Genomic DNA, 25,293 nt, shown 5'->3' on the forward strand with positions numbered 1-25,293 from the left:
CCTGTTTTTAATAATTATTAACTTTAGTCTCTGCATATGCATTTATGCCTGGTTATGTCCAAACTCCTCTGAGTCACGGTAAACAATGTATTTTTTTTTTGTCCCAGTTAGTTAGTCAGTTGTGTGATGATTTAGTTCATTGTAAGGACATAGCCCTCTTTCTTTGATGGGTAGAAGCTGCTCTATGTAGCAGGATTTGTTTTCGCTCAGAAATCAAGCGTTTTTGTGATCTTAGATTGTAGCCAGCTGCAGTTGGTTTCATGGATGTTTCTTGTGGTAGAATTTACCTCATTCAGTGGAATTTATCCTAATTACTGAGTAGTTGGAAAACTATGTATCATAGAATTTTTCTTTCTGCAGAGTGTTCTGTTTCAGCTATTAAATCATAGCTCTGAATTTCCACAGTGGGTTAGCTAGCAGCACTGAGGCTGGTTCCTGCCTGCAGCCCTAGTGATGAGAACTTCCTGTGCCTGCTTCTCCCTTTGGCTTTGACTATTGAGCACTTCAGTGGAAGCTGGTAGGGGCCAACGGGGTGGTTGTTGGAAATGCAATAATACAAGTCCAACTGTATCTCACACTGTAAGTAAATGGAGATACTCAATGAACTTAGGAAAATGAAACTATATTAAAGGTTTTCATGCAGTTAAGTATGTGAAACTGAAGTGCTTGATGCAAAGATGGCTCTACAAAGAGCAAGATTGACTAGGGAGTGTGCATCCACAGCTCTTCAAAAGGATATAAAATTGTCTGCCTTCGGGTTAAGCATTGACGACTGAGGTTTGAGACTTTCACGTACAATAGACACGCGTCATTGCAGTGTCATATGTTGTACCAGCTCTTTTTGAGCAAGTTCCTAACTAAAAAAACTGGTGTTAAAGCACAGCTCTGATGATTCCAAGATTGTGGGTTGGGTTTGTTTTTAAATCTGAAGGTGATTGATCGATAGGCATTTTTAGTGTTGGTAGCCAAACTCAGAGCCCTAGGAAAAATAACGTGGAAAAATAACTGTTGTATTTCACAGGCACATTGCTGGGGAATGTTGTGTGCTGGCAAGATGATGCCCATCGTGTTAGTGAGGTCACAGCTCTATCACAGCTTTTGAGAGGTAGAAGGTACAAAAATATGTCAATTGATTAAGGGGCCTGGGCATATGGTTAATTCAGGTGTGGGATGACTTCACAGCTGGTCTGAGACAAGGCCAGCTTTCTACACTTGGAACTGCAGCCTCCTATTGAATCAGAGCAATAGCACAGTATTAATATTTGCAACGTGAAAGAGTGGGGAGTGAGAACCCTATTCCATTACTGAAGTAAAATGAATGTTACCTACTTGATTACTGCCTTCTTGATGCTGAGAAAGCTGGGCATGAGGAAGGCTACAAGAGAAAGTGAATGAGGGAGTCTCTGTCTAGTGGTTTATGTTCTTGATTCTTCAGGTGTGAACCGTAATCTCAGCACTAACGTGCAAGACAAGAGATCTTGGCACTGAGCTGTTGTCTGGTTTGGATTTGGACCCATTCTCTGAGTTGGCAGCAGAGCAGCCTTGTGAGTATCACTTTTTATATTGAGAAATGCAGATTTCTTCTGCCTCTGACAGTTTATTCAGAATAGGGTCAAAAAGATGTGACTGCACTGGTCTGGCCCTCAAACAGAAGGATGAAAACAAAGAGCCTTCTGGGGAAGAGATACTGAATGTGAGTATCCCTACCACTGATTTATGCCCCACTCCCTATGATGTAAATAAAGGGTGCAGTTTGATATACCTGAAAAAAAGTAAACTCTACTGGAAACTGAGATGACAGGACATAAATTGATCTATAATTTATGCTTCTCCTAGAGTAGTTTTATGTTAAGAGTATCTTTTCGCAGTCAGACAACTTAAAAGTATGGTTTTGGATGTGATAAAGGCACACATCTCAAAATTAGAAAAAAAGAGCGAAAAAGGGGGGAGGGGAGGGATAAAGTACTTTTTGGGAAGGAAAAATAGTTAATTTTTTTTTTTTTTTTTTACAAATATCAGGCTATGACCAGTAATAAAGGCTTATTTATTTCATAGGGGTAAGTCACACAGTTGGTACCACTTCCCTCTTCTGCTCTAAGCAACTCTTTGGAAGCCTGAGCTTGAGTCTGGCAGCAGGTGTTTTTCAGCTGCCTACAATGAGAGCAAGCACTAATCATAGGAACAGAATGGGGAGAACGTAGTTCCACAAACCAGCAATTCTAGCCACATGTTCTATCTCAGCAGACAGAAGAAGTGTCTAAAAACAGAGAGGAATCTGTACCCATTTCTATGGTGTACACAGAAATGGATTTAGTACTGCACTGGGGATTCCTCAATGAGGTGATGGTAAGACTTGCCTTTAAACATAATTTTTTGGTAACATCCTTAGGCCTTTGGTATGTTCACACTGGAAGCTGTGCTGTAAAGGAGGCAGTACAATCATCATCAACAGAAATTCTAAAATTAAAAAAACTGTTTGAGAAGTTCATAGTTCACATCATCAAGTCACAGCCCCTAGAGAGAGTAAGCGAGGCACAGCTAAACTCACAATACGGTCAATGTTAAGGAAGATGCAACTTAAGCTATTTCATGTGAAATGTGGACTAACAGTAGTACAGCCCTCCTAAGAGGGACTGGGACAGTTGTTAGAAATCAGATCCCCTAGGGTAGAAGTTAAATACAACTAGCTATACACGGCCTAGTGCTTTCTGGCTGTAGCTAATGTTAAGATGCTTTTTTACTTTAGCCTCACAATTACTTATATCTGCTATATTCCCATGGGGAAAAGAATAGGAATTACTGTACATGAATCTCAATTTTCCAGATTTGAGTTACCATACTAGACTTTTGTGTGAGAAGTGCCACCACAGAAGATATATATTTAAAAAAAAAAAAAAAAAAAAAAAAGCACCGTAGGGATTTAAGACCATTAGTAGCTGCTGGCAGTACGCCACAACTGCTGAGACATACAGCGCAGTAGTGGCTAAGAAGTGAAGACAAACACATACTAACTACACTATCAATACATGACCATTTTTAATGGAGACACATTGTTATTGATCACAATTTATTTTAAAGTCATGAAATGCCAGCAACAGAACAGACTGAATCAGCAGGTCAGGCTGGACAAAGTACTTGATTGTAGCCATGGTTGTTGGCTATGGGCAGCAGCACTGAGTTACGCAACGAGGCAACAGTTTTCCTTCTACCTTCCTGACAAAATTGCCAGGTAAGGCAAAGAACGGACAGCTACTGAACTGTGGTATAAACCATGCAAGAGTAACAAATGTGAGAATAGGTGTGTAATAAATACTTGACGACATTAGAGGGGAAGGGGGAAGGAGGCTCATTTAAAAAAAAAAATTATCTTCTGCAAGACATTAAAGCTATTTTAAGTATTGTCACCACCACAGAGGGCAGTCCAGTCCAGCAGTGACTAATTGGTACATGGATCAGTTTTTAAACAATAACCCTCTTCACATGAAAAAGTCTGAACAAATTACATATCCACTTGCTAAAGCTCTGGGGTTAAAGAAGTGATCAGTAATCAACATTTATTTCACACCTAGGCAGAATGACTAAAACTGAAGACTACTATTCAGCTTCATCTTCAATTACTTCAATTCTGCGAGGCCCATAGAGTAGAACGTAAGCTATATGCCAGTCTCCACCCCCAGATAACCGCAAAATATCTTCAGGTGTAACAATGCTGACTTTGTCATCATCAAATTTAATCCATTCATCTGCAAGAAAGACAAGAGGATTGTTAGCAAGTTAGGCACACAAAATGTAATTGAGTTTTTAACAGCACCTTTACAGCTAGGTTTTTTCTTTAAACACTGCCTTTTTTTTTTTTTTTTTTCTCTCCTTACCTTGTTTCCTTTTAACCCAAGACACATAATGCCCAGAGGAACTTGATCTGCCTTGATGTGTTAACACTGCCTGCAGGTCATAATAGCCACAATTATTAGAACCAGTATCTGAGGGAGGGGAAAAAAAAAAGTTATGTAAGACTTACATGAAGTGTTTTAGCAGTTCTAACAGCATGCAGACCAAAGATGTATTACACCTACTATACTGTTGCAGCTGTGTAAAACCTCACTTACAGGACAATTCTAAGACTAAAAGTAGTGGCTTTCAGCCACACCCTCCGGAAGATACCATGAATGTTCTCCACTTTTATGATACAAATACGTATATTGGGTGTAATGCAAACACAGTAAGCACATGATGTATAGTCAGTTACCATGATACTTTGGACTCACTTCCTCAGCACGCGCTGTACAGCAACACTGCTGAGAATACTTGAATATAGAGATCAACCACTCTGCAGTTAGTTCAATTAGGCTATGCAGAGAAAACCTAGAGAGTTGGGACACCCTAAAGAGTGGAAAAACTTGGCTAATTCGGAATGATGGTACCAAGAAGGGAGGGAGTTAAAATCCTTGACATGTCTTAGCTGCATTTCTCAGCACTCCAGCATATCTTATTTTCACTGTGCCCTTGAGCTAGTCAATGTTCCCCATTGCCTCTAAGATGGTGCATCACACATCTGAGGAAGCACTACACTGTAACAATTTGGATAAAGAGGATCATCAAGATTATTTTTGCACAGTATCGTTCATCCTCAGCACTGAATTCTGAAGAAGGGAGTCTGTGCTAAAGGAAGAGTAATGAGTTACTTTTTTTTTAAAAGATCTTAGAAGTGGACTGAGTCCACTGAACTAACCTCAACATCATGTCACACTTGAAAAGCAGATTTGACTCATTTGTACACATTAGTTTTGGAATCTATTTTCACAGTTGTGGGACTGAAAACTTTCAGTGGGACAGTTGAAATACTTTCACTAGCTTACTGGAAAAACATCTCTTTCGTCACAAATTTGGACTGAAACATGGAAAAATGTTTCAGTATTACAGCATAATTATCAGAAAGTAGATAATATGTGGCATCATTCACTGTGGCAACTGCTTCAGAAATTGTTAACTTTAGAGCTTGCATTGCAGCGAAAATCCCACTGGTGTTTTCTGAGCACCAGATGAAAAGCACTCTTATTGAAGCTTTCAGACAACTGATGAGATTTTTTGCTTTTCAGTCAACAGCTTGGCAGTATAGCAAGCACACATGTGAGGAAACTTGGGTGGGTATCACAGATATGCCATAATATCAAGAAGTCAAACAGGTGAGCGGAGTTCACAGATTAACAGGAATTATACAAGCTCAGGAGTCATATAAACCTGGTCATGTGCTTTGATCTACAAGCAGCTCAAGCTCAGCTGGTAACTGCTCCCTCCAGAACTGAGGAAGTTCTCTGTTTTAATACTGAGCAACCTGAATATTCTACCACCAACGTGCTATCTCATCCTTGATCCTGTACGAAACGCACAGCCGTCCTCAAAACCAGAGCAAAAAATTTGCAAGAAGTTGCATGAATATATTCACTGCCTCAAAGGAACTTTGTACTGGTAGAACCCAGGTTCCCACCCCGCAAATTCACTAGCCAACAGTAACACCACAACAATTAAAGAAGTCCTGTTTATGTTTTTGTTTTGATTTCAGCTTTCTGCCACTGCCACAGACAAGAACGCTTACAATACAACTGTCTTCTGATGTACATATTTTCCATCTATTTAGATAAACTTATCCCACAGATGACAAAAATGTTCGACTACTTCACAGCATTTTGACTTGCCTATTTTATCCATTCCTTAGAGTTGTCTGTTTTTGAGGATTAATCTTCACAGGCATGAAAAAAAAAAAAGGGGGGGGGGGAAGCTTTCTGCAAAATATCCCTACCACAAGGTCCACTTAAGCAAGAGATATAATTCCCAATACTCACCATCAGGAAAAGAAAATGGTTCGTATTTAACTTCTTTCTGTGCACCATCACTTTTACTAGACTAGAAAAGAGAATATGCTGAATTAACGTGGAATAGTTTTGAAACAGCTTTAGTACAACCACACCAAATACCAACTCTGCATTCTTCTAAAGACATTTCTAAGCCTAGACTTTTTGTTGTTCAACTTGATACAGGCTCCATTACAGTATTTCCAGTTGGACATCAAAAACCCTAATATAAACAAGATCTCTTTTTAAAGCAAATATGTAACCACTTTAGTACATACTACCCAGAGTGCTTACCCAGTAGACTTACAGGTTTGGGACACCAAAAGGATTCTGCAATGGACGGTTTTATTCCTTGTTAGAGATTTCCTAGCAGTAGAAGTAGCAACAAGAAAACGCAGGAGGCAGATTTTAAGTGCCAATACATTCCGTTTTAAAAGAGCCCTCTCCAAAACTTTAAAGTAGCTTAAAAATAGCTTTAACATAGCCCTATCCAAACACTTAAGCGAAATTGCCAAGAAATAGGATGGGAAACAGCAAACAGTGGCTAGGACACCAAAGTTTGAGTTTGTTTACTATCTTCTTCATAAAGAAAAAGGCAGTCAGTTTTATAATATGCAAGACAGGGCAGCAGATGAAACCACCTACAAAAAGGTTTAAACAGTTTTGCCTTTTAGCTCACTAGTACATACATCCTGAACTTAATCAGTCAGACAACTGGCAGTACCTTCCACTTTCAAGTTGGTGAGCAGAGAATAGGCATACTCCACTGAAGTAGAAGTGACTTGCCAGTGAGCAGTAATGTTTGAAGAGATCATTTTGTGTAATTCACGGAAAACTTCTGTGATAACAACGGTAAGCAAATGCCCTACATTTGATCATACTGTGAAATAACAATGCAAGTGACATATTTGTCTCATGACATTTAAACTAAGGGGAAAAACAAGTTGTCCAAGGTAAGCTCTAATGTGCTGCCATCTTCTCTTCCAATCAGCCATACTAAGAATAGGTATTGTATTCATGATAATACATGAAATAGATCTAAGTTCAATACCAAGGAGTTTGAGTGCTAATGAGAAAGCAATATATTTAAGGGAGTCACATTTTCTCTAGTCCTTACTGGTATACTGTGAAACCTGCATCTGTAATGAACTATTTTATTTTGCATTCTCAATGAAAAAAATGTGTGCGTGTAGGTATGTATGTGTATCTATATAGATGCAGTATGCAGAAAATAATTATAAATATGTATTTTATATATACACATACATGTATTTTAACATACGCAAAAGTGAACTATACATACTTTTCTCCAAATACATTTGAATTCTCAGGTCTGAAAACTTTCAGAACCTTCAGAGAAGGTTTTCCCCACAAAGACAATTTTTTCCCCAAAGATACCTGGCAACTTGAAAAAGGTTCAAGTTCTGCCCAGAGTAATGCTTTGCACCAGTTTCACTAGTTAACAGGAATATTAACTAGTATACAAGTAGACAATCATGCTACTGCCCCTAGCACCAAGGCAAACCCACTAGGGATATCTAGTCAGAGATAGTCTAGTAAGAGTAACTTAATACAAGTTAAGTATTAAGTTGAATACTTAACTTCAAGAAAAAGTATTTTAAGGAAGACTGTCAAACTCGCTATGTTTCAAGCAGAACATTTTAAACACTGATTGCAATCAACTGATATCTAAGCTTAGTGAATGTAAGCAAACTGGTTTCAAGTGGCTCAAGTGTATCAACGCGTGAAAGCAAAGACTGTTTTACATCATCAATAACCTTGTTCAATTCACCAACGTCCAAATCTGATTAGAGCATAAAAGGCTTGTATAGAGATCTTACAGGGAACACAATAGAGGAATCAGATAAGAGAGACACAGGAAGCAGTATGTAAAGTTGTGGCCCGTACTATCAACATACAGATTTGTTTTAAAGAATGTCAGCTGTATGACTTATTTGTAATAATATTTTAATGAAAACGGCCAAGAAATTGTCAGGAAACTTACATTCTTTGGCTGTTGATTTACTTTTTTGTCTTCTAGGTCCTTGAATTTTGATCGATAAGAAACCATTTTTTCCTGAAGTTCTGGCGTACACAACTCATATACATCCAACATGAGAGGGAATTTAACATCCTGGGAAGAAAAAGGCATAAAGATTATTAGCATAACTGGTATTCCACATTAAAGCATTCTTCCACTGAAAGGCAAGTCACCAAGTTCAATTAAACACAACTCAATTTGTATTTATGAGAACTGGGTCTGCTGAAGTGTATAAAATAACACTTGCTGCCAGTACTTAACTGAAGGCTACAATATTTTTACAGAAGAATATCTAACTCAGTATAAACAGAAAGCATCTTAAATTGCTACATTCAATATAAACATTTAGATTTTTTTTGGAGTATCTGACATACTTTCTTAGTAGGAAAATACCTACATAGATCTAAGGAAAAAAATGCAGGTAGAGTGACTGTGTCCATGCAACAATGCCAATATAAGTTATTTGAACAGTCTTCTAAAACAGCTAAAATGCTTTACTCTCTATTCCCTTGCTTGTCTGTGTAAAGAACAGGCATCATCATCTGTCACGATACTCCCAGGGCGGCATATAAGGTCTAGTGGCCAAGCCCAAAGGAAAGCAAGACTGAACATCTAGCTGCTTGCAACTGATTCTTGCATTTGCCAGTCAGAAAATGAGACAATTAAAAGAAAGAAAAAAAAAAAAAAAAAAGAAAATCCTATCAGCATTGGAGCAACTTAACCTTACTACCCCCCACCCCCACCCCCCAAACCCAGTTTCTACTTTGGTAGTATAGTTTGCCACACCATCACAATTGGTAACAAAGCTGTTTTGCACTCAAGCAAAGAGGCTGTACTGTCAATGTTTCTTAGAGTAATTAAAAGCAAACACTAAAGTGTAGATAACTTGCAAGTACTAATCATCTAGCTATAGTAAAAAAAAAAAAAAAAAGATTGAAAAGCATAAAGAAGGATTGAACTTGAATATGCAGGAAACTGTTACTCACCTTAAGGACTTTGGCATTCACAGATTCTTTCTCTTTGTAAAAAAATCTAACCATCTGAATAGTGAGATATGCTGGCAAGCGACTAATCTTAGACTAAAAAAAAAGTTTAGAAGAAGCTGTTACTTCAGATTTTCACAGATCATTTATACTTTAAACACTGCTCATCCTAAACTACTGACTATTCTTAGAATGTATTTGTACTCAAACATATAAGAATACAACAACTCTCATCTTGAAACTCTGTATAGTAGTGTATTCAAAGGAATACATTTCAACTTCTAGTCTTCAATGTCTTGGTAATGGATATCTAGATGCTTTATAAACATAAATCACATGCTGTTCCAGCAACAGTTTTCTGTCCCAAACAGCAAAGTTGACAACAGTGAAAAGAAACATAAAGACAGCAGCAGCACCACCACTCACAGATTTGATATAGAGTGCATTTCTCTGCAAGGTTGGAGAGAGTTTGGTGATTTCTTCTTGAAGACGCTATTAATTTAAAAAAAAAAAAAAAAAAGACTGTTAAGTTATAAAGCACATAGCTTAAAGAAAAGCACAGCATGGATAAACAAACCACAGTCTAAATCTTGTTCTGTCAGTCTATTCTACCTGTTGTCACCAGTCATTACATCATCTAGAATTTTGGAATTCCTTGGCATAAAGACCATGCCATTTATTTTTTCAGCTCCACAGTCGTTCATGATCCCCAACAACACTAACAGTGTTTCTGCAGAAAATTTTATTCTGCAAGAAAGCTGTGCTTCACAAATGAAGTATCTTTATTTAGTTATAAACGCGTCATACCATGGTTGGGACACAAGAAAAGAAAAAAAAAAAAAAGAACAATCTAAAAAGTTTCTTGTGACAAGAATAATTTTAAGTTTCTTAATTCTCAGTCTTTTAGTTGGTTTTTGAAAAAGGAGACAGAGCTGTAGATAAGCAGACAGATGGTGATATTCTGCTGGTGAACTTCCAGGGACCTTTCCAAACTCAGGGAAAGGCTGGCCTGGTTGTTACTGTTGTGACCCTCTCTCACTACAGGCAATCCAGCATATGATTTCTGGAAGACCTTCTCTGACCTGGAAGAGAAGTGTCTTTTTTCATAACGTTTATAATTTGTTAGCATTACCTATTCTATCTCACTTTTCCTTCTAAATTCTGTTACTAGTAATAGATGCAAAGATTATCTGAGACCCGTGCAAGCTGGTCCAATCCTGTACAAACTAGAGTACCGCTTCCATCCCTACTTTTATACTAATACTCCATAATAGCAGCTACTATGAAGTTTTTGTAGTAGCTCCTTTCCTTGCTACTTCAGACTCTCCAGAAAACTCGAAAACTGAGAAATACATACAAAAAGCACAGACTACTTTAAGAAATCCTATTCAAACAGTCAGTATAAAGATCATGATATGTCCTGGAAAGTTTAACATACAAAAAAATCTGCAAAATTAAATTCAAGCTTGTTTCATCACCTGTATTTCTTAAGGACATGGCAACTCAAATGCCACCCTACTGTAAAACTGACTTTTGGACTTCTTTTGGAACCAACTACAGCATGCTTAAATCACAATACTGCTACAGTCTGGAGCACAAGCCCACTGAACAAATAGCTTCTTTTAAAATGAAAACCACAGTAAATTGGCTTGCAGCTGGATAACTGCATGGGCAAGACCCTGTCAGCATCCAAAAAAAATCCTCCGTTGAATTCTGCTTTACATTAATACGCAATTCATTTTCACTTCCACCTTCCTTGCAACACCCAAAGAAACCTTGAAAAAGACATGTAGTAAACCTTGGAAAACCTTGAAAAAGACATGTAGATGCCAATTTCAAGTCAGAAATAGAAAAAAACCAGGTCATTTAGAACATCCATTAAACAAAGAGAAGTTGTAATGGCTTACCAATTTTAGTCCTGTAAACAGATATTTCACTTCTTGATTGATAAAGCAACTAAGCTGAAGCTGATTCTCCTTTCCTTTAGTTACCTCTTCTTCTTCAGCTTCTGTACATTTCATGCTTCACAAAATTAAGGAAAACCATCACGCACCAAGAGCTGAACTACTGCTCTAACTAAAAAGATATGCTGAACAGCACACGAATTCAAGTAAAATAACCCTGTACTTGCACATCAACAGTACTTTTAATTCTCTTGGTATAAAAAACAAAAGATTTGAAACACTGAACAGCCCTACCTAGTAATAAATCTGTTCTTGAATATATAATGACGCGTGGTAGCCGAGGCAGAGGGAGGGCACACTAAGGTAAATTCTTCAGTCAGCATTTAAGCTTGCAAGGCCCGCCTGGTTTTTTGTTTTCCCACAGAACATAGATTATACTATTTGGCTGCCTGCCAACATCAAACCTTGGGAGACCCCTGCAATATTACACTTAGTTGTTTATAATTACTAGTGTTATATTCCTGCTGCTGGCTAGACTTCCCATTTCTTCAGACCATGCACAACCTCCCTCCCCTGCTTTTCATCTGTCCTCTTCACTGAAGTGTGTTTCTTCAGTGTTTCATATTCATCCCTTCAGTCATCCCATCCATTTTTGTACTTCTACCATCAATCTCTTTCTCTCAACCACTTACTTCTAACACAGGGAGAGGGAGGCATGATTCCTGCTCTGAAAGGAAGGTCTTCACTCGCCATTACTACCACACTTTGAGATACACTACCTCATCTTAGGAGATGATTCCTTATTTCCAAAGTGTAAAACCCGCAGTAGAGTTCTTTCTGAAAAAGTGGTAGTCAGTTTAATGATGGCCAGGATTTTAGAGTGGAAGAGGGGAGAGAGAATAATGCTTGGAATGAGAGATGTGTACCACAAGGTCATCTGCATTTCGTTCTTAAAAAAAAAAAAAAAAAAAAAAAAAAAAAAAAAAAAACCACCAAAGAACCACCACAACCACCACATGCTACTTGAAAGTTGTCAGCTGAATTAATTTCTTACTCATCTAACCGTCTGCAGCTAATTTATTTCTTAAGAATTCAATCTGGTATCAAGTCATCCTTCATCCATGTTCTGGCATGTCGGTGAGTATACCAGCAGCACTTCCTTAACTAGCCAAAGAAAGGCTATTTAGGAAGACATTTACTTCTATTTGGATAAGCTGTAAACTGTCTCAGCATCCCTGAAGCAGATAACTGCAAGTCTTCTCTGGAGAAGAAACCTGACATTTAAACTCAGTGTTTTTCTTGCTGTAAATTTCCATTACCATTCTTCCTCCCCACATCTTCCTCTCTCTCAAAGTATATATGATCTTAATTTTAACTTGTGTGTACTCCTGCAATACATCATCCTCCCTCTTCCCTGACAAGCACCTTAATTTTCTATGCTATTTTGGATGATGCTTTTTATCCTCCTGGCACTCAACTCGTAAAGTACCAAATCATTATCACTTTATGTCTTGCCTTAGTCTTTAGGATACGCTGTTTCAAATTCAATGCTGAAGAACTGATCAATTAAACTCTTCCTTTTAGAGGCTGCTGCGGGCGCTCCAGAGTCTGTCTGTAAAACAAATTTTCTTATACTGTAACTTTAAATAGCATACAGGAACAGTCGTCTTTACACACAAAAAAGGATTTATTTTAATTCTTAAAATTCTTTAATTCTTCTGAAGGTGAAATCCTTCACCTTTCTACGGTTACATTTTCTCCTAGTCAATCTCCCCACACAGCATTCTAAAACAACATATTTACAGCACTGCTGTTAAAGCCACCTCAAAGCATATTAGCAAGTGAGATTTCAATCAAAAAAAAAAAAAATCCTTTCTCCTCCCACCCCCGCAAGGTTAGACCACTCTAAACCTTAAGATAGATTTATCAGATCTTTGCCACTACCAAAACTCTCCAGATAACAGTTTAGAAAAAGAAGAGAATCAGTCTGGTGAAGTCCTGGAAAAACTTTAAAAGGAATTTAGTATCAGGTTGCTGAAGTTAGTTCTGTTTAAAGCAGCATTCATGTAGCTAAGAATACTGTAGCACAAGGATGTTTTTTTCAGAAACCAGTTCTGACGTGCTAAATTTGTAGGTTATCAGGGCCAGCTGCTGCATGTTCAGAGTCACCATGAGCCTAGTCCAAAACATGCCATGCAAAGCCCAGAGGGAAAGTTTTCCTATGGCACTTTCCAGAGCACGGCTGACAGTACAGACAGCACTACACTACAGGAAGCAATTTCACTTACTGGACTATAGAGGCATCTTAAACAACTCACAAAAGTGAATCACCTGTATTTTTGTTATGGCAATCAGAAGTATGGTACTGTGAATCAGAACTCCGGTTAGAGTAAGTCTACAATTACCTCCATAACTGTATCACCTTCTATGCCTTCCAGTTTCTGCTGTAGTACCCTCATCATCTGCACCCAGCATTCATTGGCATCCTAGGAAGGAAAAGGACATTAAATTTGACTTCTAGTGTTATGATTTAGAAAGTAGTATTGAAAGCATCAACCTTCACATTGTAAAACCAAATGTGAAATGCAAGGATTTCTTAATTAAGAATTCGTCCCTATTCCAACACACATTTTCAGAGCTAGCTCTTGAGATCACATTCAACTTTTCTACACAATACAAAAGCAAAAACATCTCTGGGTTAAAGAGAATTGTTTACTTTCACAAGGGGAAGAAATTTTTAATATATTCTTGCCCTCACCTTCCAACATACTATTTTCAATACTTTCATACTTTATTTTCAAAAAATTAAGTGAGCAGTCTTTACCTGTTGAAGGTACTGTCCTTGATCACCTTTCTCTGCAAACTGGGGGAAGGCCATATGTAAAAACTGCAGGAGAATGATAGGTGGGATACTGGAGGAAGTTTTATCCATGGAATCAAACAAGTCTCTAAGAGCTTAAAGAAAAAGTAAGTGAATGTTTTGAGAAGTGGAAAAATAATTAAAACGTGGCAGGAAGTTTTTAAACAGAATAGTAAGACGATAGCAACATTCAGAGATTGATCATTTAACAGTCTCAAATGCTGTCTTTCCACAATAGGGCCAAATTTTCCAGGTGGCGTAACAGGTGCACCTAAAGTCTCATTTGTGAACATGACTTTGCAAGTGTAAAGATGACAGTTCTGACAGTTTGGCACATAGTGCCTTGTCTTTCCTGGCTGCTAACAGAAAAACATTTTTTTGAGGACTTAAGATTTCATTTAAAACACATCTGAGGAACAATGTTTTCACAACAGGACTACACCTAGAGAAGCCAGAAGGCATTCACAATCTATCCTCTAGAGCAGCTTAAGTTTCATCTACTGCTGGAAAAATCTTTCATTTTTCCCATCTAAAGTCTCTAGAAAATACTCAAGCTTAATTTAACACCCAGGAAAACAAGTATGTGTACGCATACATGCAGGCAGTTCGTAACTATGTGCAATTCAATGAATGCTACTGATTGCATGACAATACACATGGCTTTCTAGCCCCAGACACACTACTACATGTGCCTTATCTACTTATGTTACAGCATTTTCCATTCACAAACCACTTCAAAGACACCTGTTAACCCTCACAACAACCCTGTGAGGTAGGCAACGGTCTGCATGGTCACTAATTTACAAGTGGAGACGCTAATGAATGAAACTCTTGGAATATAGGGAAGATTGCAAAGAAACAAGGTCAGCTTCTTCCTCTCCTTGTGATATATCTCCAGCACTGAAGAGGGACAACTGATATGACACAGCAATTAAAAAAATGCCATAAGTGTCATGCAGGAGTTCTTGATCAGCTCAGCACCAAAGGGTTAACTAAGAATCTCATATCTTAAGCCATTAGGACTCCTAAGAAGCAGAGCTGTCACCTTAAAAAGAAAATAAGGGACACAAAGTAAAGGCAGTGAAAAGGGGAGGGGCAGGCATGGTTGTATAGAGTAACCATTGAACTTACCACCCCAAAATTCGATCAGCAGGCATACCCACAAACTGGACCTTTCCTTCCTTATATTGTTTTGTTTTTCCTTAAATGGACTGGTAGAAATCCCAGTGTCCTGGCCCAGCATCTTAGTGGGGCAATGAAATAGAGTAAAAAAAGAAAAAGTGGACAAGTAGTACCCTTATTCAAGTGTAAGGGGTCTAACTAGAATTCTAGTTAGAGCTTGGAGATATGGGGCCATCATGAGCTCCCGCACCGTGGGCACCCAGATCACCACAACAAAGAGTAACTTTCCTTTTGGAGATACTACTTTCTTTCGTATTTATGAAATCTGAATCTTTAGCTGATGCATTATCACTGGTCTTAGCCTTTACCCTAATACTTAGCCAAATAAAATATATTAAAAAATATCAATGAATACGTATTCCAGGAGCGTGGTGTTAGCTCACCATTAAGTGAAACAAAGAACTGGTCACTAAAATATTTCTAAATAAAACAAACATATCAAGGAATGGAGGGGTTTGCTTTAGAAAGTTCCAATTACTTTACGCCTACATACAAAACAATAAGAGATATGAATGCTTTATATCTACGTCTAGGTCACACTTGAATATATTCTTCCTAGCACGCAGCTAGGTAATATACAGAGAAGTATGCTTCGAAGCCATGGTCAGTCTAACCTTTAAAGACATCAGTAACAGAGTAAAATGAGTCCTCCAGTGCTAGCAGATCTGAAATTCCTAAGGCGTATGCACTAAAGAAACACATACAGAGCTTTGACTACAATTTTCGTCTCCAATTAGCAGGAAATTACACACTAGCCTAAAACCCTCAACACCAACCTGCAGTAATGTATTGAGCAGAGGCCATTTCTCCTGAAGCTCTTAAGGCACCACCATACCTAAAAGAAATGAAAAATAATTCCCATGCAATTAAACCAAATCATGAACAGCAGTCTAGTTTTAAACCATAAAAGCAGCAGCAGCCAGTTTTAAAAAAAAAATAAAGTACCAAAAGAAATCAATCACCAAAACTGAAGTAACTGAAGACGTTTGCTCATGCTCACACCAAAATATCAGTTCTTCCACAAATACTGCACTGGAAGCAAAGAAAAACTGGCTTTCTTGAGACGATAAACAACGTGCAGACCAAGAAGCCTAGCAGGAATGCATCACTATTGCTTCCCAACCCATTTGTCCCAAAGATACAACCTATTTGTAAAAGAAAGTGAGAAAAAGTCCGAACAAAAGCTAACTCGTTTCTTAAACATCTGCCACAGGCTCTTCAAACAGACAGAAAACACATTCAGTAATAGATTATGGACCAAATATAAGGAAATAGAGGGCAGTCATCCACTCTCATAGCAGAAGCAAAACAAGGAGAGGTGAGATATTTCCCACACTGGAAAAGTCTGCGAAGCCACCCGCATTACTAGATCTTAGCGCTCCTCCTCGAATGGTTTCTTTATTTAACACCTGCATGAGGAACAGATGGCTTTCTCAAAGCCTTCCTTCAAGCAAAAGGAGGATTTCACACTTTCTTTAAATCTCGGGTTTTTTTTTTTTTTTAAAGTTTACATTTTTTCAGTTTATTAAGTTCAGCTTCTTCCATTTATGGCTGGAGGATGAGCAGGAACTTTTCATCCTCTCATGCTACCAAAAGGGGAATACCCCTGGAGAGAGTAACAGAACAGCTGATGAGAAATGAAACCGTAATAGTAAGCTTCCCCATTTAAGTCCATTCACCTCTCTCCCACTGCCATACACCTTCTGAAGCAGGGAAGGCCAAATAAAAGCCAAGTCTTTGGTGCAAAACAGTCGCTACTTGCGAGTCTGCCTTACCACAGGCAAAAAGGCCACATCTTGTATTGCAGCCTGCCAGTTTTACAGGGTACCTTTTGACATTTGGCATGTTATATTAAGTTTTTAAGATACTTTGATTCAGTGCAATAACGTAAGAGCCCTTTAAGAGGAAATACACAGATTTTCCTAAAATGACAAAACTAAAAAACAAAAAAAGCTGGTAGAATACTGCATTTTTTGTATTTTAAAATGGTTCTCCGTGCAGATAAAGCTGTGTTAGAATTTAAATAATTATGGTTCACTTGCTAATAGAATGAAGAAAAAATAGGAAGTGAAATACTTCAGTAACTAGTGTTTACAGTACCTAGAAAATCCAGTTGGATACCAAGGCATCAAGAAAGCAGCAAAGATGGTTAGATGAGTGACGCTAGCCATGAGTAATGCCTGCAATGCTCTACCTAGTCCTCACAATTTTTAAAATACTGATTGTTCTCTCATTATGATTCACCTGGAGAACAAGTTCAGGCTCATATTTTCATGCATTTTGTTTTTCTGATCTTTCCACTTTTGGTAAAGGTTTTTCATGGATTACTCACGAAAAAACTGGTCATTTCCACCTTTCAGTCCAGAACAACAACCACCACCACCACCAGAAAAGTTATTCTATGATCAGACCTAATTAAACGGATTCTTGTCAGTGTGTCTTCTGCTCCCTCTACATCCACAAGACCTCCAACTTCTTCCAGTTCTCTACCACAGTAATACCTACGGTTATATCCCAGAGCTTCCTTTCCTATCTCCAACTACCAGATGCCCATCACCTTAGAATTTCATAGCTGAAAACGTTATGCAACAAAACTATGGGAAAAAAAGACATCTTCAAAGGAACAGCACTCTTGTACAGTACTTTATATAGAAGACCCTACAAACTAGTGCCAGAAAACAGGGTTAAGAGTTCAGCAGCTTGTTTAAGTATTTTAAACAAGTCTTGATAGGAACTAATTTTTAAACTAGGTAAAACTACATCTCTCTACCAAAATCTAGCTCCAATAAATATATACAGTCTTAAGTTTTAAAAAAAGAATAGATTATCACAGCTACAGGATAAACTGATGGATCATTATGTTAATCTTTAATAGATACATGGAATAACAGATTGTTATGTTAAGCCATAGCAGTATAAAGATGACTACTGCACAAAATGTCTGTTTCATAAGCTAAAGTAAACATTTTAGAGGTATTTTTATACTGAATCCTACCTTTTAAGGGCCTCTTTCACTTCTGGCACAGAGCGAATACACTGAACTGTAGCATTCATGTAGCAAGTGTTGCCAAGGTTTGTCAATCCACATGGTAATTCCATCTATCAAAAAAATGTACAAGGATGCTTGAAGGTCTGAGAGAGATGTGTAACCATTTTCATGTAAGTACCATAATTTGACATCAACTTGTCAGAAAAAAAATGATCTGAGACGCCCAAAACCTGGCATATCCCAAACTTTATTTTATGAAGCTTTCCTGATCTATTTTTTGATTATATTAGTGTATTTCACCATTCAGTGCTTTTAAAAGACATTCAGGAATGCTTTGCATTATTTCTGTGCATGTTTAGTTTAACGAGCATATTTTTCAAGCAGGCAGTCATTCAGAAAGTTCAATTATAATCTCATTCAAGCTTTGACCGTAAGATGAAGCTTTACATGAAATTACCACGTGAATACATTTGTACGCAACACTGATGTTTTAATTAAAATCGGTTTTCAGAAGAACTCTGAATGGGATGACGTTCATAGTTCTCCAAAAGTCAGCAACACATCATTAATCTTATCTTCTTAGACAGCTTGTGGATCACTGAAATTTTGACAAGTGTGAAGGCCAAATAATAATTAAACTAACCAGTTTCAGAAACAACTATAAATCACAATATAACAGCAGAGATGTTTCTTTTTGTAAAAACCCACGTACCTGAGTAGTTGGTTATAAAAAACTGTATCTAACGAAACTGAAGTAGGACACCATACCAATATCACTCAATTATTTTATGAAAGGAGAAGTAGTTTAGCTGCGTACCCCATTTGTAACGCATATATACAGTACAGACGCTTAAATTCCAACATATCACAAAAGTTTGAATCAGAGAAATGCAATCTGACTGTTTCAAAACATTATCTGACACTGAATTATCTCCTATGTTTGCCTCACAGTTAACTTAGTCTACATAAAGGGTTTGCCTCAAAACACATGAATATCCCACACCTGCTGCTGCTACAGAAAGCGTTAAAAATTGAAATTAATAACTAGTCCCTAAGCTACAGCTCCATTTTCATACAGACATGCATGAAAGAATTATTCTTCTGCATACACAACAAAAAATAAATAAAAACTTCAAAGTTCCCACCCCAAACTAGCCCTAGTTTCCCTCCACAGATGTAAATGAGCTAGGACAACAATTCTGCACATCTAAGAGCTCTTATTCAGGCATAGTTCAGGATGTTAATATACAGCCAGGGCAACAGAAGTTTGTCTTTGAAAGCATTAGTAAGGCCATTTTTATTTTAGAAAATTTACTCAGCTGTCTGCTTCAAGAAAAAACAACATTCCTTACACGAGTTATAAGTTAAATTCCAGACTTTTCATCACTGCTAACAATTGGGTCATCAGTGTAAATTTGTTTTTGTTTGAGACACTATAAACGCTAAACAAACATTAGTTTTAAAATCCACTCTTAAGCAACTGCAAGTATTTACAAGTACTTAAAAATTTACCGTTATTCAAAGGTTTACAAGAGAGCAAAGTTTAGAATATACTTACAGCTGAAGCTAACTGTTCCTCTGTCATGTCTTCTACAAAGACGGGTCGAGAAACTGGCTCTTCTGGAAGTGCATCTGCAGAACCCATCATTAATAAGGTCATCCCCTGAAAATACAGTAAAAGTAGCGATTAGTGTTTAAGGACAATCGTTTCCTCAAAAATAAACCAACAAATAAATCTGTAACACAGCTGAGGTATTTCCCCAGAGATGGACAAGATCTTTCTCTTAAGTTTATAGAATTGATATTACATTACTGATTCTTAAGAGTATACCTTTCTAGCAAATAAAGAAAAAAGCAGCCAGTCCATCTGAAATGGACTCTTTTTTCAGAGTCACCTCTCTGAAAAAAAAAAAAATCATGCTACAACTTTCTCTTTATATAAAAAGCACTTAATGAAAACAATTCCATAGTATTGTCTTTGTTGAGTCTGGTCAGCTTGCCACTAGCTGACAACTCAACATTTCCAGTCAGGAATAATTTAACAACTACAAATATCCTGATGTGAAATTTTCAGAAAGGCTCCCTTCCTGATGGATCATTAGGGATCAACTGTCTTAAAGATTTCAGTGCAAACACTCGTCCTTCTTGCTTAAAAGATACCTTGGAACCAAGGATAACCAAACAGCTACCTTCCAATTTGAAAAAAGTTGCAATGTTTGAGATTCTCATTCAACAGAAATCTCAAGACACCAATTTCAGAATTCTCTGCCTAACAAAAAAAAAAATACCCTCATGTTTGGCCAAGGATCTGGGAAAATGTTTCAGGTGAATGTTGGTGAACGCAGCATCACAGCTCTGAGTTTGGAATTGCTTTTTCACTTGAAAAGCAAGTGGGAAAGGGAAGTGCCATCCTTTGGTTTAGCAAGTTCCGAGGACACACGAAACTAAACAAAAAAAAGAAAAATATGAAAAATAATCAAAATGGCCAAGTCAGTATAGGCATGAAAACATTTAGGGGAGGGGGGGGAAAAAAAAAAAAAAATCAATCATGTTACCATGCTTCCTGTAATAGCATAAAGAAAGGGAGTTTGTGAGCATTCAACAGGAGTACTTCTACACAGTAAGACCCAAAGGCCAAGAAAATACCTGGTGGTTCTGAAAAAGACAAGGTGAAGGAAAAGGGACCATCCAATAACAGAATGGAAAGAGACTGCTTTGACAGTGCAAATAAATCCCCTAAAGTTGCATAAAACAGTAAAATGATAAAGGCAGCTACTAGCATTACAATATGCAGAAAAGGACAGGAATATTACGTACTGGGGTTTTTGCTGAATGACTTTGCTACAAGAGCTGCAATCTATTGCCACTGGCCGCTAACAGATACTAGGGAACTAATTACAAGGGTAAGAGTTATGCAACGTAGCTCAATCTGCTCCAGTAAAGAACTGAAGTAAAATCTGTACCAAATAGATTTACAAGATTCCTACAGAACTGAAAATGATTAAAATACAAAAAAAAAACTTTGTGGTTCCCAGTTACAATACTGCAAAGGTGAGAAACACAAATACACTCATTTTTTGTTTTCCATTTGAACTATTCAAGGGTATGAATAAATAACCATCACCAACAGCACTGTTTTTAAATGAATCTATTTAACGTGGAAGAAAATTTCAGAGGGCTGACACAACAGGAAACCGGCAGAGCTGTACTTTCCAGCATTCCTAATGCAATGGTTTTCCACGCTGAGGGAGAAGTGGTGCAATGGACCACAGAGAAGGCCCAGGTTCACAAGCTCTCTCTAAATAACTTCTCTGGCTATTATGGTCATGGATAGATTACACAGACAGACTGCTGTTCTGATCCAGCATAGCACTTCTTTTAAGTAGAATGAAATATACACCCGAAGTACTTTAGGAAGATGTTACAGTTACCCTAGAGATGCTAGGAAAATTCTTACAAATCAGTGGTGAGGACTTCGTAAAAACGCTTAGCTATGACAACCACACTCTAAAATTATTTTTTACCAAGGTCTTGACTTTTAAAAAATAACTCAAACAGAATTCAAATCGAAACAGTAAAAACTTCATATCCTTGCTTAAGTCCCAAAATAAAAATCAAACTAGTAAAACTTAGTTATTCCTCAAAACTTACATTCTTTATTTTTATGTTTCCCCAGTCATCATCCTGTATTTGAAGTGAAATAAAAGACAAGTTAGTTTTCTTATAGCAAAAGGCAAGCGAGTAAAAGTGAGTTAATTAATATTAACCACATATTTAGAAATACACAATTGTATTTCATTCTAGATTCCACAATACTGAAGTATGAACATATGAAGTCTTGGCTGACAAAATGGAACCAAGTGGCCTATTCAAGAAGGTTCTTCATTTATTGTTTAACACTGCTTAGATATAAACAACTTTTCTGTAGGAAAGTTGTCCGTATTCCATTATACTGAGATAAGTCTACAGCAAAGAAATGCCAGAGAACTGTCACGTCTGCTTTGTTTTCACTGGCCGGCAACACAGAAACTTTTCTTAAACAAGAGTAACATAAAAAAGTTGCACTCAGATTCTGAACGTTTAAAATAAAACAAAATAGAAACACCAAGTGGAGTAAAGTTTAGTATGAAACAGTGAAAAAGAGTTTTAAAATAGCAGCCTGTATTTCTCAATCATTTATCAACACACTTTTGTCAGTATTCTCTAGTAGTAGGCAACATATCATACAGAATTCTTTCTGAAAAATAGTAGTCAGCTTAATACATACCATGAAACATCACCTAGAGAAACATTCTGAAAATCTGTTACTGCTAATTACGTTATAATTGTAATAGAGTTAGAAATAATACACAAGCATGGGTTTCTACCTTCAGAGTTCCTCCTTTAACCATAACCTTCTGTCTAGCTGGCTGAACTCCAGTCAGTGCAAACAACTGAGCTTTGAAGACCATGGGAGGTTCATCAGTGTTAAGCTCCACACCATCGAATTTCTCTTTTCCCCATTTCACGTTAACTGTAAACAAAGCGTTTTGAAACTAGATTATTCCCTAACATACAAAAATGTAATTCCCAAGATTAAATGAGTATTTTAAATTCTGGTCTTTATACCGTCACAAAACATTTAATTTGCACCTCTAAAACTTCTCAGTAACCAAGTTAAGGTGCACCTTTATGGTAAAGTGTCTCAGCCATCACAATGTATCATTTCCAAAGCAAAGCAATTTTATATACTAAAAAACCACTTTGCAAGCAATAACCGCACAAAACAGAAGCAGAAATGCTTTACACAAACCTCCACAAAAGCAGTTAGAAAGTTAATTCACAGTCTCTCGGCACTGTTTATTGCAACCAAATTTCTGAAGCAAATTCAGATGTATGCTTTCAGTTAAGTTTTCCATAGCATTTCCACTCTCCTTCAATGACAAACTACCATGCTCTTTAAAGTTAAAGTTATTGTTTGATAGCTGTAGTTTTGGCTACTGGTATTTTACGTGAAGATACATGAGACGCTAAACATGCATCAAGACAGGCGCCATAAAATCAAATACCTTCTGCTTTCTTTTAGTGGAATGTTAGCCTTACAGTGCCCTTTACAAAGCGGTCACTGTTACATTCTTCAGTTCTGATGTTAATTCACACAAACAACGTAGTTTGCAAAGATGCACAATCAGCTGCCACAGGCCTCAGCTCCAAAAGCTGAAACCCCCAGTAGGGGTGCAGGGCTGGAATTTAGAACTCAAATGAAATTTGGTCACACAAGCGTGCCTCTCAAGGCTGAAAGGGGCAAAAATGTTAACCAAAATGACACAAAGACATGTTAACTTCACTTTTATAAAGCTATTACTAACCAAGAGCAGATAAATATTTTTAGGATAAATAGCATGTGTTTAAGGAACAGTTTAAGTCTTCAGTCATTACCAATTATTCTCCTATGTTTCAAAAGGCTACTTTAGCCAGCTACAGCTTTGCTGAAAATCTGCAAAATATAGCACACAGAAAGAGCCTACTCAAGTGCATTATAAGTGACTGAAATACTATGCTTTGAGAAAGTCACATGCTTCCTCCTGCCTGTACTTCTGTTTTACGTAAGTCTACTGTAGGAATTCTAGGGTTTTTTTTCCCCCACAACAAATTCTTAAAAGTTGTGATTAAAAAAAACTCCCAGAAAGGTTAAGATTTCAGGTGTACACAGCACTTGGGAAGGGAAATAAGGAAGAATTTAGTCTAAAGTATTAGTCTGCATAACAGCTCAAATTGTTGGACTTTCAGTATTTCTGTCAGAAAGTCCCTTTTAATTTGCCTGACCTTCTGATTTTTTAAAATGTATTTATTATTTTGCACTTTTAATATCTACCAAGCACAAGTCTTTTCCCATTTCCTTGGGAGCCTACCCACTCAGTCCCTGAAAAACAGTCTGCTGCAAACATTTAAGTTTCGCGTTTTTGAACAGTCATCCATCTATCACTAAACTAAACGTGCAGGAGAGCAAGTGGTTTTTAATCTATATAGACCATCACTGTTTCTGAACACTCAGCACTCAGGGTAGATATGAGACGAGCATGAATGTCTTCATTTCAGAGATCATAACTGAAACTTCCAGTAAAGATTTTCAAAAGAAAAGAGAAAATTGTGTTAGGTGAAAACAATGGAAACTAAGAAAACAGAGCGCTACATTTGTCACACTGAATGGAGAATACAGCTTATACAGATGTGCTAAATATTTAGGAAAAGCACTATTTTATTAGCATCAAGATCCCAGTTTGCCAACCACAATTCAAATGGCAGTGGAAGATGGACGCAACCGAGTACTGCTGCCTTCTATAATCTGTTCTTCACGTACTAAAATGCTCCAAGAGGCCTGAACTGCGAAACACAGACACACCAATAGCTGCTCCTAGAAGAGTCATTGGAGAGCGGGAGGCTCTGCTCTTGCAGTCTTCACTAGAAACTTCCACTAGTGGAAACAAGGGTGAGTGGGATGCAACGCAATCTTACAAAATTGTAATCCCTCTGGTTTTAACTGGGAAATAACAGCTTTAAAAGAGCAGAGACAGATGAACCTAAATTTGGAGGAACAAAATGCGGAGCTGCAGTTCATGTGACAGCCAGCAGCACTCATCTCTGTACAAAACAGAAACAAAGCCCAACACCGAGGCCTAACTCCACCGTAACGTTTGCCCGACGCGTCTTCGCACATCCGAGTCTTGCCGAGACGGTCCGTCCCGCCAGCGAGGGAGCTTTCCGCTCCTCCCAAGGCCGCAGCCCCTGAGGAGATAAAACGCTCCCTGCGCCCGAGGCCAGGCTGCCGCCCAGGCGGGGCCCCGAAAACGGCTCTCACCGGAGACCCCGGCACCTTAACAAACCACCGAGAGGACGCTGACCCGTGCTGAGCGCCTTTTTTTGTGTGTGTTTGGGGCGGGGGGGGAAGGGAAGAGCAGGAGAAAAACTCTCCTCAACGTTTTGCTCCCCCCAATTCCCGCCCAGAGAGGGCGGGAGGGGCCGAGAGCGCGGGGGAGCGGGGAAGGGGGGCGCGTGCCTGAGGTAACGGCACTCGCCGCCCCCCGCGCTGAGGGTGGGAAGGGCCGGCTCACCTGAGAAAAGCGGCATGGCGGAGGTGCCGGGCGGTGCCGGGCGGAGGCAGGGCGGGGGCGAGCCGCGCTAGCGGGGCGGGGGGCAAGGACAGGGGCAGGGGCAGGCGCGGGCGGGCGATGATGGCGGCGGCGGCGGCGGCGGCTCGGACGCGGCCCCCCCGCCCTCGGGGTCTCATTCAAACCGGCCCCTGAGGATGACGCTGCAAGCGGGGCCCGCTCTCCGGAAGCAGGGCGCGGTGCGCGCGCAGCACCGGAAGGGCCCTCCGAGGGGAGGGGAGGGGCGGGGCCGGGCGGGGGGGGGGGGCGCGCTCGCTCGCTCCGCCCTGCCCCACCCCCACCCCCGCAGCGCCGCGCGCCCTGGCGGATAACGGTCGCAACGGCTGGGGTGGCGAGA

At 38.7% G+C, this 25,293-nt stretch overlaps 1 protein-coding gene across 2 annotated transcripts; it reads right to left on the reverse strand.

Moving 5' to 3' along the window:
• Window positions 1-2,025: 2,025 nt before the first annotated feature.
• On the reverse strand, window positions 2,026-25,171 carry USP14 (ubiquitin specific peptidase 14). Of its 2 annotated transcripts, none has more exons than XM_068932304.1 (16): window positions 24,900-25,171; window positions 22,176-22,321; window positions 21,460-21,492; window positions 19,367-19,471; window positions 17,815-17,918; window positions 15,596-15,654; window positions 13,602-13,732; window positions 13,183-13,263; window positions 12,310-12,389; window positions 10,781-10,895; window positions 9,300-9,365; window positions 8,877-8,969; window positions 7,855-7,983; window positions 5,841-5,901; window positions 3,873-3,980; window positions 2,026-3,743 (listed from the first exon to the last, which is right to left on the reverse strand). In XM_068932304.1, exons 1-16 carry the CDS (start codon window positions 24,913-24,915, stop codon window positions 3,595-3,597), a joined length of 1,476 nt encoding a protein of 491 aa, XP_068788405.1. In that variant the 5' UTR covers window positions 24,916-25,171; the 3' UTR covers window positions 2,026-3,594. The 2 variants fall into 2 exon arrangements, with proteins under 2 accessions (XP_068788405.1, XP_068788406.1); XM_068932305.1 differs by having other exon boundaries at window positions 24,647-24,901.
• Between the last annotated feature and the right edge of the window lie 122 nt (window positions 25,172-25,293).

The sequence above is a fragment of the Struthio camelus genome, chromosome 2 (assembly GCF_040807025.1).
Source record: "Struthio camelus isolate bStrCam1 chromosome 2, bStrCam1.hap1, whole genome shotgun sequence".
Lineage (NCBI taxonomy): Eukaryota > Metazoa > Chordata > Aves > Struthioniformes > Struthionidae > Struthio > Struthio camelus.

Excerpts from the sequence above, each read along its gene's own strand:
- USP14 (XM_068932304.1), bottom strand. Across the intron at positions 13,264-13,601 it reads AAGGACAGTACCTTCAACAG|GATGCCAATGAATGCTGGGT; the intron begins GTAAAGACTGCT and ends TTTCCTTCCTAG. Across the intron at positions 5,902-7,854 it reads TAAATCAACAGCCAAAGAAT|TCTAGTAAAAGTGATGGTGC; the intron begins GTAAGTTTCCTG and ends TCTCTTTTCTAG.